General features: G+C 34.2%; 1 protein-coding gene across 2 annotated transcripts; it reads left to right on the forward strand.

The window, feature by feature from the left end:
- The first annotated feature begins 7,525 nt into the window (after positions 1-7,525).
- On the forward strand, positions 7,526-15,238 carry LOC104883949 (uncharacterized). Of its 2 annotated transcripts, none has more exons than XM_010668529.4 (7): positions 7,526-7,776; positions 7,890-8,022; positions 8,710-8,813; positions 10,582-10,753; positions 10,900-11,040; positions 12,208-12,400; positions 12,495-15,238. In XM_010668529.4, the coding sequence occupies exons 1-7, from the start codon at positions 7,742-7,744 to the stop codon at positions 14,942-14,944; spliced, it is 3,228 nt and encodes a 1,075-aa protein (XP_010666831.1). In that variant the 5' UTR covers positions 7,526-7,741; the 3' UTR covers positions 14,945-15,238. The 2 variants fall into 2 exon arrangements, with proteins under 2 accessions (XP_010666831.1, XP_010666830.1); XM_010668528.4 differs by having other exon boundaries at positions 7,527-7,776; positions 12,205-12,400.
- Positions 15,239-15,564: the final 326 nt, after the last annotated feature.

Raw genomic sequence — 15,564 nt, forward strand, 5'->3', positions numbered from 1 at the left:
TATAATTTTAATTGAATTTGACACAATTGTGGAGTGATGGAAAATAAAACCACTTAATGGTTGAGAGAGAAGAAAAATATTAGTGCTTATTGTTTTTATTGAATATACTATTTTTAATCCAACGATTCGGAATATCTTGTTGTAAATTTATGGTCCATATTTGTAATACCCCATATTTATTAGTATTTATTTGTATAATTAAATATTTATTTTTTTAAAATAAATATTTTAAGCAAAGGGTATTTTAGTATTTTCACTGGTTTTTAAATCATTTTGGCGGAAGTATGGCGCCAAAATTGGATTTGTTAAGCTTTTGGTATAAAATCCTAGTCAAAAAAATTCAGAAAACCAAAAAAAAAATAAAAAATTGGGCCATATTTTCCTACCAGATTCTATAGTGATTGGAAGGAGTTTTTTATCCTATAACTTCCAAAATTATGATGGAGGTTACAAATCTTGGTTTAATCTCCTAATCTATGGTGAACGTTACAAATTATTTAATCCGAAGTTAAGTACTACCTATTCTACTCATATAAATAACCCATACCTTAAGCCATCTTTTTCACACATAAACTTTGGAGAGTCCCATATTCTCTTACTTCAAGGTTCTTCTTTCTCTTCTTATCAATTCTAGCTTTATATTTCTTATTCAAGTTCCAATTTTCTTTCGGTTAAGAAAAAAAAGATTTTCCATGTTTCTTATATTATTCAAAAATATTATGCTCATGATAGGTTATTCATGTTTACATTCATGATTAAGTTCATGTGATAAGTTACTTATTAGAAATTTATATTAGTAGTTTGTTAGAAGATTGTTTAAGATTAAGACTAAGGGCCTGTTCTCCCCAGCTTATTTTCAGTTCAGTTCAATTCAGTTCAGTTCAGTTGCAATCAGTTCAGTTCAGTTCAGTTCAGTTGCAATAAGTTCAGTTCAGTTCAGTCATTTAATTTTCTGATAATAAAACAATGATAATTATTATTATTATCATTATTATTATTACTATTATTACAATTATAAATATTAATATCATATTTCAATTATTTATATTATATTATTTTATTCTTATTCTTGTTACTATTGCTTTTAATATTATTTTTAATAATAATAATAATAATAATAATCTTATTATATAAATATTGCTAATTATTATTTTGCTAATACTTTTGTTTTCCTATATGATTCGGCTAATTATATTGAAATGATAATTAAGCCTAAGAAGTATTCATTTCAATATTATTTGTCATTGTTCAAAGTACAAACTTTTTAATAGATGACAACACTAATAATATTAATAATAACAACAATAATACTTTCGTCATTGTTGAAATGACAAAAAAAGACTCGTTTTGATATTTGAATTACTAGGCAAAATAATAACAATATCAAACATTAACTAGTTTTCATAATCGGTTAATTCTTCGTCCTTCTTGTCCAAATATTTGCTCCATCACCTCGGGATTATTCTGCATTGAGTCCCATATTGCTTCAGTTATTTGTTGTCTCACACTATCCATAGCTATTTTTCTGTTATCATCGTACATATTATGATCAGCTCTTTGTTCCATGACTTCAATTTGGTGTGTGAAAGGAATCCCTAGATCATGTAAACGAATAAAATTGTGTAAGGTAAAACAAGCTACAATAATTTTCAACTGATTAGCCTCGTCCATTTGCGGCATCGATTTTAGCACCTTCCACCTATTTTTGAGAACCGCAAAGACCCTCTCAATTACATTTCGACAAGAAGAATGTCGGTAATTGAATTGCTCATACATTCCTGTGGTGGAGTCCCTCTTCTGAAGTCAGGCAAATGGTACCTCAACCCAGGTACTAGATATGGACTCAAGTACCCGAGTGTATTAGGATACGCTGAATCGACTACATAGTATTTTCCTGTACAACAATCATAATGTTAGTTTGTTAAAGTGCCAGGAATTTTCTCATATTATTCATGCCAATATAAGTTAGCTAGTACCAGATGGTGGATGAGGGAATCCCATTCTGGCATCTCCTAAGCTTCGCCTCCATACAGTTGTATCATGTGCACTCCCTTCGTAGCCCACATTGATGTGAGTAACCAACATGTTGAGTGAACACACCATCACATTCCATGTTTTCTCCCCGTGACGATCTCTAAAAGCCCTGCCTACATCATCTGCAACAACTGATTGTATAAGGGTACCATCTATGGCACCAACACAATCCTAAAAACAAAAGTATATATCATCATTACATTGAGACTATACATGTTTATATTAAATTATGTTAATTAATAATAAATGTCACAGAATGTAGGATGAGTACCTTAAAGAAAGGCCAGTATTTGATGTTGCTTTGTATTTCTGGAGGTGTCTCATACATACTTTGATATGGTCGAATTATTTGACTGACAATGCTTCCAATGCTTGTAATACCTTTTTGAAATACTTCGAAATAGTTGATGTTGAGTGTTGAAATCTTTCAGCAGCATCACGAACAGAAGCAGGTTTAGCTAGCATGTACAAACCTAACCCAAGTTGCTCTTCAATGCTTATATATCTACCAGCTACTAAGAGTTGTTGTTCTCTAAGGATATTAGCAAGACTTATAAATACTTCTCTACTTAGCCGAAGTTGTTCTTTACACAAATTACGATGGCCTGTCAACATCCTATGTATGAAATGATGCCCCGGTTCTCCCCCCAAATGCAAAGGCATCCGTTCAACTTGGGTTGTCAATCTCCTCAGCTCATGCAATGCTAAACGTGTCAAACTTTGTTGCACCAAATCTTCATCCATTCTACATAGGCACATATATATTTAATGCAATTTCATCTAGAAAAACATATAAAATAGATAATAAACTAATGTAAATCACATAACCAGTAAATAACTAGACGTTAAGTTAACCATCTCTTAAAATACCTAAAAGTTATAATAACACTATAAGTTCCATAATAATTAAAGCTCACAAAATAGACTTAAACATAAAATCACTAACTTAAAAGCAATCTAACATAAAGTCACGCAATTTTAACTAGAGAATCTTTCGCAACCATCTTAGTCGTAGAACATACTATCATTATCTATAGACATATCTGGCCTATAGACATCATCTGAAAGTACACAATGCTTCCTCAAGAAATGAAGTCTGCCTTCATCACAACGCAAAGAGATGAAAAGATCAATGGCACCCAGAGTACTGCGAAAGCTATCAAGAAATCCACAACAAAAGCAACCCCATACTTTTCAGCAATCCCCATGGACTCCAAGATATCATAAACTTCATCAAATTTATTTATGGATTTAGGAGGTGGACTCACAGATGATTTCCTCATAATATCAAGACATGTATCAATATCATCAGCCCTTGTACTTTTCTTAGGCATGTTACTAGTCTCACTGTTTTTACGCTTTTTAATATCACTAGAGATAACCGGAGACTTGCTTTCATTATTGGGGGTTTGAATATCACCAGGTGGAGTGTCTTCAAAGGCAAAAGAACCTTCAACTTCAATAGCAATTACTTCCTCTCCTTTGACTGTAGATGATGGTGTATAAGATCTATCACCCGTTGCATAACCACTACGCAAAATTTTATCCCATTCAGCCTCATTCTGTAATGTAATCTTAAGAAACACAGTTGCTGTAGATTTGTAGCGCTGCATTAAAATAATTATACAAAGAAAATAAATAAGATAATGAAAACGCTAAATGTAAATATTATACAGAACAAAAATAAATAACAAATTAACAAGTACCTTAACAAAACCCTTCCATTTTTCACTTTCTGTATCAACAATAGGACAACCATCTTCGCTCCATCCGATACCAATCCATTTCTTTAGTTCATTCCAAGCCCTGTGTTTTTCTTTCATATTGGTAAACCAATTCTTAATGGACAATGCTGTAATGCACTTTCCTGTTCGGGTGTTTAATGTAGTTGCAACACGGTCCCAATTAATTCTCCCACCCGCAGGGGAGACAAATTCGGGCAGGATTCCCAGAAGTACGGTAACAACATCCATAGTGAAATTCGCCCTTGAATTACTCATTGCAAACTAGATACTTCTAGAGGAGGATAAACAATCAAAAGTTCAACGCAATTCAATTACAATTAGACATACGAAGCTTTCATGCATTTTGAGTTACCACCAAACTATTCTTAACAGAAAACTAAAAGGAAATAGAAATCGATCTATCCTTGTCCCAAACACAAATCCCCTATCCTTATCCCACCCCTGTAATTATAATATCCATCTCACAAACCAAACCCCTGTTATTAGCATTGTGAAGGAAACTCGATTTCATCAGTCGTTTGATAAGAGTCTTGACTAAAATACCCTTTTTTGAAGGAAACCAAATTCTAGAAGGATAGGGGAAAAGTTCATCACCTTTAAAGATTGTTATGTTAATGTTTGCTTGTTTTTAACCAAAAAAAAAAAAAAGACAAACCCCCCCTCTCTCTACTTCATCAGATCATATACCCCTCCCTCTCCTTTTATCATTAGACCCCTCTCTCTCCTTCATCAGAAATTCAGAACCCCCTTCATCAACTCCACGCCACCGCAATTCGCCCTCTCTCTCTCCTTCATCAGAAACTCTCTCTCTCCTTCATCAACTTCGTGTTTTCTTTTCTCACTATATGGTAAAACAATTTTCTTTTCTTTTCTTTTACAGAAAAATTGATTTTTTTTTCGTTTTTTCTACTCAATTTACTCCTGAATTTTGTTGTTTGAGTGTGATATATGAATTTATTTTGTCGGTTTTATATTTTCACTCAAATCGTCTTGTTCTTTCCATCAAAAGAATTCATGCCAAGAAGAAGTTTGTTCAATTAAACAAAACATAAATTTCGTGAGTTTGTTGGATGAGTTTCAAAAAACAGAGTTTTAAACAACAGAAATTGAAAATAAAACAGCAATTTTAGAACTTACTTGGATCAGTTTGTTGTGAACAGAAGCAGATATCGAGTTGATGATGGTGCTGTAAAAAAAAAAGAGTTACGTTGATGATGGTGAAATAATACGAAGCAATTTCGTGATTGATGATGGTGAAATAATACGAACCTGTTTATGCAGAGACCCAAGTTCTTTACTTGCGGGTGATGATCAATATTAATATTGATTATATAGAGTCGATTTTACAAATTTTCCGGCAAAAAAAAACCTACATTAGTTCATAACTTTAGGAAACAAATCTTAACAAGTGATTATCAGCTAATTTATTATTATTTACTAATTTATTAAAATAATTTATTATTATTTTAATAATATTTTATTTAATAACTTATCATTATTAATAAATCATTATTATGAATTAAACAATATAAATTATTATTATTATTATTATTATTATTATTATTATTATTATTATTATTATTATTATTATTATTATGTGCAACCAAAGGTAAAGGTGTGGTAATATTAGGTGTTGTGGTTTCATATGGCCTTCTGTTTATGCATATATAATTTTCAGCTTCATGTAATTTTTATGGCTCTTTTGATGAAAAATAAAGGATGTCCATATTATTCTACTATATTTATGTTTGATCTCCAAGTTTACGATATATATGAAAAACAAAGATGAAGGTTCTTAAAAAACGGAGAACGCGCGTATGGCTCCATTTTCTCTAACAAACTTAATTAACAAATATTGAATTACATAATTTGATTACATATAATCAAATCAGTTCAGTTCAGTTCAGTTCAGTTCAGTTCAGTTGCAATAAGTTCAGTTCAGTTCAGTTTAGTTCAGTTCAGTTGTTTTATGCCGAAGAGAACAGGCCCTAAGGGTTTGTTCTCTTCGGCATAAAACAGCTGAACTGAACTGAACTGAACTGAATTGAATTGAACTGAACTGAACTAAATTGAACTGAAATGAACTGAATTGAACTCAACTGAACTGAATTAAACTGAAATGAAATGAATAGTGATATGTGAGGGTAAAAGTATTGTCCAGAGTTGAACTAAACTGAATCGAACTGAACTAAATTGAACTGAAAATAAGTTGGGGAGAACAGGCCCTAAGTAGAGATACTAGTATACTCTTTGTGCAAGATCAAGGTACGTTATGTAGCTAGATCGTTTGAAATGTGATTTTATATGATAAAGTTGTTTATTGATTTAATGGTTGGATTTGTTTAGAAACTTGGTTTAAAATAGTTACAATATTTTATTATTCACTCTTGTAAGTGAAAAGAAGGAATGATTTTATCAATCATTTTTATATAGAAGTTTTGTTATCTTTTTTGGAGAATTAAATTATTTTTACAAGGAAAGGTTGATTGGTTTCATGAACCTTAAATGTTCAAAAAGTTGTTTAAGAGGAAAGGAGGTTTATTCATGACTTGAAGTCATATTATTATTTCCGCTTGATTAACATCAAGAGTTTCAAAGTCCACTTGTTGACAATTATAGTTACACCTTGATATAGTTTCGTAATGGGATGACTAGCTTGGGGGTGTGCACACTTAGCAAAATAGAAGGGGAGATAAAAAGATGAATTTTTTTCAAGATTATTTTTTATCCAAGTTGTTTGGAAAGAGTTTGTTCTTACTCCATCCGTTTTCTAAAGATCTTCCTTGATATTGTTCGTACAGATACCAAGGAGGATCCATTTGTGTGGGGTGTGGGGTGGGTATAGTAGGAGAGAGAAAGGGATTAAGATAAATAAACAAATAAAAGGGTTTAAGGTAAGAAAGGGAAATGGAGTAAAATTAAATTAATAATGTAATGGTGAACCATATGATAGGGATATAAGAGGGTAAAAAGAGGGAAAAAAAATTCCAAATAAGAAATAAAGTAAATGAGGGAAGATCTTTTGAAAATGCACTTAAATGAAAAGAGGGAAGATCTTTAGGAAACGGAGGGAGTAAAAGGTTATTCTTGAATTATTGTTCAAGTGTTTGGAAAGATTTTGTTCTTAAAACTTATTCTTGAATTATTATTAAAGTGTTTGAAAATTATATATTCTTAAAGAGATATTCTTGAATTATTAGTGATGGAGTTTTTGAAATGAAAAAAAAATGTTGCGAACTAACAAGTCAGTTACTTATCTAGTACATGTCGTACTCAGTCAGTTACTTATCTAGTACATGTCGTACTCAGTTACTTATCTACCCATGTACTCCTATTCGTATGGTATACACAAGTCTACCATCTACCATCTATAATTGTCCGAACCCAATTACATGGGATTGAAATAAATAGTTCTCTTAATGGCCCTACCGTGATTTTCTATTTGTTGGTTTTTTAATATTCAAAGTCATATGATATATGTCCTATAATGAATAAAATTAATCAAATTTATTGAAAACTTGATGATTTTGAAATCTGACAATTAAAAAATAAAAATCATGCTTTTCTGTTTTTGATTTTTAATTTAAAAAAAAAAAAAACGAAAACCAAAAACTGAAAACAATAACCAACCGCCCAAGTAATTTGAGATTTGACTTGACTTGGAGGTAAATGGTAGTAAGATGTTAAGAACTTTCGTTTTCGAATTTCGCCGTTATTTGGCAGGAGCAAGAAGAAGACTAATAAAACTATAAAAGTACACCGCGTAGAATTTATCTTAAAAGTCATCACTAACCGTGCGTCAGCATCTCTTCTAATTCCCCGAAAATCTCAATTATTTTAACTGTTCGATTGATTTTTCCTTTGTCTCTTCGATTCATTCCCAATTTTTGTCTGATTCCACTGTATATAATAAAAACCCTAAATCTTTCAATTCTAATTTCTCAAATTTCTCAGCTGCAACAATGCTTCATAAAAGAAGTTTCAAACCCGCGAAATGGTAAAAATCGAAGTTTTTCTTGTTTGTGTGATTCTTTCATTTCGGATTTTAGTTTTTGAATGATTTTCAGCTATATGTTTGTGAAGTTTGATTGATCCTGATTTTTTGCGCAGTAAAACGGCTTTGAATCTGGCGAAATCGCGGATTAAATTGATGAAGAATAAAAAGGATATACAGTTGAAGCAATTGAAGAGAGAAGTAGCGCAATTGCTTGAGTCTGGCCAGGATCAAACAGCTAGAATTCGAGTAGGTTTATTGATTATCTCATGTTTAGTTTAATCAATTTTTTAAAAGTGATTATTTTCGATTTTCAGTTTTTGGGATATTAAATTTCATTATGTGTGATTTGATAATCTTTATGGTCGATTCGAGACATTTTGAGGATAATTGATTTCTGTTTAAGAGCTTTAGTATGTTCAGTTTGAGATAATTGATATAATTTGTAAATTGGATAGTTCATCATCTTTGTTAATCCTGGGGTTTGATGAGCTAAGTGGATATTTATTGATTGATATTCATGGCTGTAAAGATTTATAGGTGTAAATTTTTTAAGAGAACTTTAATTAGTCTACAATTTTTAAGGAATGATTTTCTTTACTATCATGTTTTTACATAGGAGTAGGAGCACCTTGCAATGTCTAGGTTAATTATGTTGTGTGTGTAAGTGTGTTTTTGTTGTCGTTGAAGTTTTAGTAACACTTTACATTGACGGTTTCTTAGTTAATTTGCGTATGTATATGTATACAACGCGGAAAGTTTTACTAGTAGAATGGGAATTAAGTTTGAGGAGGCTTTACTCTAGTGGTTTTTTTTTGTTTTTGTGATGGTATGTGTGACAAGGACAACTGTTCTTCTTGCTCATTTATTTGTATGTTCTAATTTTTTGTGGTTTCGTTTGTGGTTTTCTTAATTTTGTCTGCTTTTGAATCTCAGGTTGAGCATGTTGTTAGGGAGGAGAAGACCATTGCAGCATATGAAATGATTGAAATATACTGTGAACTTGCTGTTGCGCGGTTGCCAATCATTGAATCACAAAAGTATATAGACTTCTATATTATCATTAATTTGGTCATGAGTTATGGACTGTTTACATTGTAGTTACAAATGTAGATGATTTATTGCAATTTGCCTTTTTATCATCTAATTTGTCTAGCTCTGTCTGCTAAGGGTCTTCAGCACTCAGTTTAAATATTTTTATTGTTTTACGATTTTGATCTGTGATTTGTGCTCCCATGCTTCAGAATGAAGTACTTTCATGCGGAGTTGTGAATTATATTTGTGCTTGAATTTGAAGTATTGCTGCATCTAAAGCATGCACGTACCCTGATAACAGACAAGGCAATCTCAACAAGGACATTGTAGGCTGTAGCTACAATACATTTTTACCTGTTAAGTATGTCTGATTCAGTGTAGCGCCATAACTCTCCATTGCATTTTTGCCCTTCGGAGAGTGAAGATTATTATCATGGTCTAGCTCTAGTGTCTTACTTAATTTAACCTTGTATTGGCTTGCACTGAGCAGCAAATGGTTTTGAATCTCTCAACTGGATTTTAGTCTATGAAATTAATCTGGCGTGGGATATTTCATTTATGTCCTGCCACTCTCCAGCTAATGAAATTTAATCTAATCACAATCATTGATTTTTATTTCATGATATTTGAAAGATATGTATTCATATGTGGTGCAGGCCGTATCATAACTAATTCACTCTATATGAACCTTTGTGTTACAAGAGCTCATAGAAACTGTATGAAATCTAATTCTGGAGTTTCATAAGTGGTCCTGTGGAGGTACTGTGACAGACGGATATTGTTTTAGACATGCATGAAATCCTGTAGTTGTGGCTTTGTGGGGATACTGGTAATAATTTTATCAATTGATGACCTCAATTGTTCTTTTTCCTGTACTTGTTGAGCTAGAGGGTTTGGTTATGGCTGAGGAAGCAAGTTGCCTATAGTTCTATTGTTCAAATAGTTAAACTTGTTTGGTGGCATTTAGTCGGTAGTCGATGAAGGAAAATGTACATTAATCATGAATAAGGAGGACTGTAGTAGTTTACTCGCAATCAAGAGATTCAAGTCATGTCTTCATGTGTATATTCTTTCATATGCTGTTCTATAGTTACTATTGTTCAAGAATCTCTCTCAGGAAACTTTGTTGATCCTACTCAAATGACACAGATGTCTTATTGAGTTATTGTCACTGAAGAATCATTATTGCTCTGGTATGGACAGCTCCCCCCTCCCTAAAATAGAAAGGAAAGAAAAATATCTGTATACTCACCATCCTTATTGAAATTTCTTATTGTTGAGGTGTTTAAGGACTCTCACTAATTACCAAAATAATTGCCTCTAACTTCCTCAACTTCTCACATTATACTTTCTTCATCTGAGAAGTGGTTATTGGCTCGTCCCTTTTCTAAAATATAACAAAATAGTTCAAACTTCAAACTAGGGGTGCATTCCTCACATTTTTAAAAAGATTTCAGGGAGATCAAGTCTAACCAGGGTGGTTCAGGTTCAATTGGGTGTAGCCATAAGGTGAAAACTAGGCTAATTAGGTCCAATTTGGTCTATTAAGCTCAGTTTAGGTAAAATAAGGTAAAGAGAACACCGCTTAAAGCTGGTGACATTATTGGGTTAACACATCTAGGATAGGTCAGTATCTATTTGAAAAAGCCCAAATTGACATGGTTTTTTGGGAAACATAAATGCAAATAATCACAAAAATGTGGAGCTTCCGTTGATCAGTTGGTCTTAGTTGCTTTGATTTTTAATGTATTCACCTTTTTGGTCTTTCTACAGGAATTGTCCTCTTGACTTGAAAGAAGCTATTGCGAGTTTAATATTTGCAGCTCCAAGGTGTGGAGATATTGTTGAGCTCCAGGATATCCGCAAGCATTTCACGGCAAAATATGGTAAAGAGTTTGCAAGTGCTGCCATTGACGTCCGTCCAGATTGTGGAGTCAGTAGGCTTGTGAGTTTTCTCAGAATGTGTTAAATTTAATTTGAAGCATTCTACTTTCTAGCATGCAAAGTAATTCTATTATTCTAACAATCAAAGTTGTTCATAGTGATTTTATTTTGCCCCTCAATCTAATACAGATTACAAATGTGTATCAGTTGGTTGAAAAATTATCTGTGAAGGCTCCCGACGGTCCGACGAAAGTCAAAATCCTTACTGCTATAGCGGAAGAACATAACATTAAATGGGAACCAAATTGGTTCAAAGAGGAAGATGCTGCGCCATCTGTTTACATGCCGGTACGACTAAATAGGTTTTTATATAGCCTCATGCATTTTGTATGCTAAACTGCTGTCTCGTAGTGCTAAGATATTTTCACTCTATGATGTTCTAAAAGTTTGCCAGATTTTTTATTGATATCGAGTATTTTCCCTTGCTAGCTATGCCTATATTAATTGCATACACTTACAGTAAGGTTTATATTAAATTATAGGGGTTTTTAGGGACATCAATAATAAGGGCATCGTGATTACAAAGCTTTTCATAGTACTGTCTTCATACTTATTGTTTAAAGAGCTGTATGGAGTATGCATTTTTTGTGCATAGTTCATTGAAGTGAACTAAGTCACTCGGAATAGAGATCTCGTCCACAAGTTGGTTAGGATTATGTGCCCAAAGTTGTCACAGTTCTTTGCAGGTCTGATTCTTTGTTCGGCTCATGATTTATGAAATCAATAGCTGGTTTTACTATCAAAACCCATTAAATTATGCAATGTGGAACTAAGTAATTCTTTGCTGATTGATGTTGTACTTAATGTGTACATACTTGTAACATAGATAGCTTACAAACATGAAACCTAATTTTCTGTTTTACAAAATATTTGTTGCTTTACATTTGGAGGTTGAATATTACTGTAAATTTCTCTGAAGATATACTGATATAAAAAAAAAAGATATAAGAAAATAATTACAATTATACTTCCACCATTTCACTAAATTTGCGAGAGTTTAGCTTGCACACTTGACAATGCACAACTTTGGCCATTAATATGTTTAATAATTAAATTAATTGAAAGTTAATATTTTGAAACTAGAAGTTAAGACGAACTCAATAGTATTCTATATAGGTAGTTCGACCAAAGAATCTAAGCTGAAATTGGAACATTTTTTATATTTTAGTCAATAATCATGGTCAGATTGGGGTATGTGAATAGTACAAAAGTCAAACTATTGTTACTGAAGTAGAACAGAGGAAGGGTGATGTTTTCATATCATGATATGGGGTTTTTGTTTGTTCATAAACTAAGTGGTTGAAGTTTTACACGTAGAAGGTTAACTACAAATACTGTGAAATGAAGGGTGATTATGGAAGAGAATTAAGAATATTGTCCGAACTTATGTTCTCTGGTTTGCGAGAAATTTGCTAAAATTTATTTGGGTTCTTGACCAAATTCTTTTGGCAGAAGGTAGCAGCAGCACTTCCACTGGAGGGCAATAAGATACAAATGCAGCCCCTAAATATTGAAATTGCTGATGACCTTGAGGATAAGCGTGCTGTTGGTACAGCTAGACCAGGGACTTCTTCTCAAAGCCATACTCATACAATTAGTGATTTAGTCTCATCATCTTCCACTTCTCATCTTGAATCTAGATCATCAGGTCACAATTTCTACTTCTTTATGATTGATATGTAGCTTAAGAGGTCTGCTACTGAAATATCACATTCACAAGCTTTAAATGTTTTTGTTTGCAGAGAGTTTGTCGCAGAAATTAGGGTTCAGTCAGTCATCTGGGACTGAAGAGAGTGCTTATGCGGCTGGCAGGCAAAGATGGAACATGGAATTCAAGGATGCAACTGCTGCCGCTCAGGCTGCTGCTGAATCTGCAGAGCTAGCAAGCATGGCTGCAAGGGCTGCTGCAGAACTTTCTAGCCGTAGCAATGTCAAGAGTGATTATTCTTCTGGACCTGGATTTCCATCTCTGCATGGTCTGAGTGAGCAACACCGTGGCAATGCTGGCAGCGGTCTGCAACACAGTCACATGCATAGAAATTCAATCAGTGGTTCACTTAATCAGAGGAGTCCAAGAATACAGAACCATGAAGATGCAAATAGCCAAGGCAATATGACAATGGGAGGTGATGCCACAAACTTAAATAGATATCAGGCTCAACATGAAGTGCAGTTTGAGACAGGAAAACAAGATTTTACAGAGAGCAGAAATAGCAGAAGGCAAAGTGGAGATCATGATTCTAGTCCTATTGCCTCTAAAGCTGAACCCAATATGTTTGAACAAGATCTTAGAGAGAGCAGAAATAGCAGAAGGCAAAGTGGAGATCATGATTCTAGTCCTATAGCCTCTAAAGCAGATCCCGATATGTCTAGATCACCGGGCTTCCAAGAGTATGAAAATGAGTCATCTGAGAATCCTTTCCACGAAGAGACTGTGGATAGGAAAAATCAACCTAGCAACTTTCATTCCATATCCGGCACTGTCGTGGATGAGTATGATGTCTTCGCAAAATCAAACTATGATAAGTACAGGAGTAATTCAGGTGATGGCTCTTTGGCTAGTTTCAGCAGAAATACTGCTGACGAAGAAGATTGGCATGTAAAAAGTTCTTATATGTATGATGAGGAAGACATGGCTTTCAAAAATCATAAAGAGGGAAATAGAATTCTGGAATCTGATGAAAGGTATGGATTGGACTCTGGAAGTGATATTTTTGTTGGTAAGGATCGGAAGACAAGTGCCATAGATGAGAAAAGCATTCGTACAAATGCTGAAGCCCTTTTTGATGAATCGGGTTCTGATGATGATGATGTACTTGTCTTAAATCCTGAAGAGGAAGGGAATTTCCCTTCCCCTGATAAATCTATGCATAAAGGTTTCTCTGTTAATGAAGACCGTCCTCATTATGAACCCGATCTTTCAAAAAGTTTCAAAAACTCCTCAATTTATTCAAAATTAATTGAACCCATGCCTGTTACTTTTGATGATTCTGATGGAGCAAGTTCGGGGAGTGAAAAAGAGCAGCAGAGTGAGAGAACTGATTCTGGAATTTATAGCAATGATTACCGGGAGTCTGATAAAGATCGCCGTTTGGAAAATATGAGATCATCATATGTAGAAAAAGGAACTGTTGATTCTTTCATGAGCAGTGAACATATGGAAGAGAACCAAAATATATATTCTCGTCCCGTTTCTACTAATAGGTCTGGCTTTGATTCTTCAAATGCTTCACAGTGGAGTTCTGTAGCAGTGTCAAATGACTTCAAAAGCCAGTCAAATCATGGTTTGCTTGATAAAGGTGGGCCACAGAAGTCTTTCCAGTCCTTGAAACATGCAGAGTTACATCCTGCTTCTGAGTCCGAATATCAAAATCAACCTAGAATTGGAGGTGGTATGGAGTTGAACTTAGAAGCATTGCCTGGTGGACGACGAAATAGGGCCCACTTGCGCAGAGAAAAAGGTGGATTAGCTGATGCTTCGTCTCCTTCAAGATCTGCTACAGCAGCCTCGAGTGATACCTTTGGTTCCAGGGAGAAAGCTTCTACTTCTGACTACAGACAAGCGCCGACGAAGTTGGGTGCGATCCACACACATTTTGACTCACCTGATGATAATGCTGAGGTATCAATCACACCTAAGAGTTCAAATAATGCTGTGGGACCATATAGATCGACAATTGATGGAAACGTGCGGAAAACAAGCCCAAGAGATCCAACAGGATATTTTGATTCTGATGACAGCAGCTCTGACGAGGATTTACCTAAACCTGCTGTCAGCAAAAATGTTGTAGATGCTGGACTTTCTCGGAGGACTAAGGGTTCTGCTCCAAGATTAGTTGGCAGCTCTCGGACATCTGCTGCTGCTGCTGCAACTACAGGCCGATCACCAAGTTCCTATACGTCTGGAGTTTCCAGCTCCGGGATTGCGGACCAAACTAACAGTGATGATGAAGCAACTTTTGGCCAAAATTTGGACAGAAAAACATCTCAGAGTGACCAAAATGTATATTCTTCAGGTGCAGAAAAGCCGATGAGTGCAAAAAGTCACGATTTTCCTGAGGCATCAATTACGAAAGAAAAGGCTCCATCTAGAGAAAATTCCATTAACAACCCGAGCCATGTTCATCCCAAGCTCCCAGATTTTGAGAAAATTACAGCGCAGTTGCTATCTTTACGGAAAAATCGCAAATAGCCATTGAGTAACATATGTCATATAATGTACATAGCTATTCAACAGGTCAGTGTACATTTCATGTTCATAAATATCATCACTTGATATTTATACTGTGCAGCACAACTTTCATGTGATTATGCATATTCCATATGTTAAAGGAGTCGTTACCATATATACCACCCCTTAGGTTTTACTAATTTGCCAAAACAAGGATGTTATTTGCAGCATTGCTGTTTTAAGCAGATTGATGATTTCATTTCATTTGTAATGGATACTCCAACAGGCTATATGAGAGATATACAGATTTATGGATTTCAGCTGTGTAACTGTGTTTGGTTTCATATTCCTTTTCTCTTTGCTTTATTGCTGGAACAGCATGATTCCTGTTATAAAATGCATCTATCCAAAAGCTGATGTACTCATTCCAGTTGGCTAGAGTGTGATATTGGATTCTTGGTTTTTGGTGAGGGCCGTGATGCAGAAGTTGGCCTTAAGAACTTATGCAAGCTTCCGGCACAAGGTTTTAGCTGTTCGTCATGGTAATAGTGAAACCACGCTACCTGCAACGCTGGTGAACTCATCTTCAATTTGTGCTTGCTGCTCGACTTTAAGAGGAAAGTCTTATTATGTACTATCAA

This window comes from Beta vulgaris, chromosome 8 (genome assembly GCF_026745355.1).
Source record: "Beta vulgaris subsp. vulgaris cultivar EL10 chromosome 8, EL10.2, whole genome shotgun sequence".
NCBI lineage: Eukaryota > Viridiplantae > Streptophyta > Magnoliopsida > Caryophyllales > Amaranthaceae > Beta > Beta vulgaris.

Bases quoted from the DNA above. Each gene is read 5' to 3' on its own strand.
- LOC104883949 (XM_010668528.4), top strand. From the start codon at position 7,742: ATGCTTCATAAAAGAAGTTTCAAACCCGCGAAATG. The intron at 10,754-10,899 runs GTGAGTTTTCTC...AATGTGTATCAG, and splicing joins ATTGTGGAGTCAGTAGGCTT to TTGGTTGAAAAATTATCTGT. The intron at 11,041-12,204 runs GTACGACTAAAT...TTCTTTTGGCAG, and splicing joins CGCCATCTGTTTACATGCCG to AAGGTAGCAGCAGCACTTCC.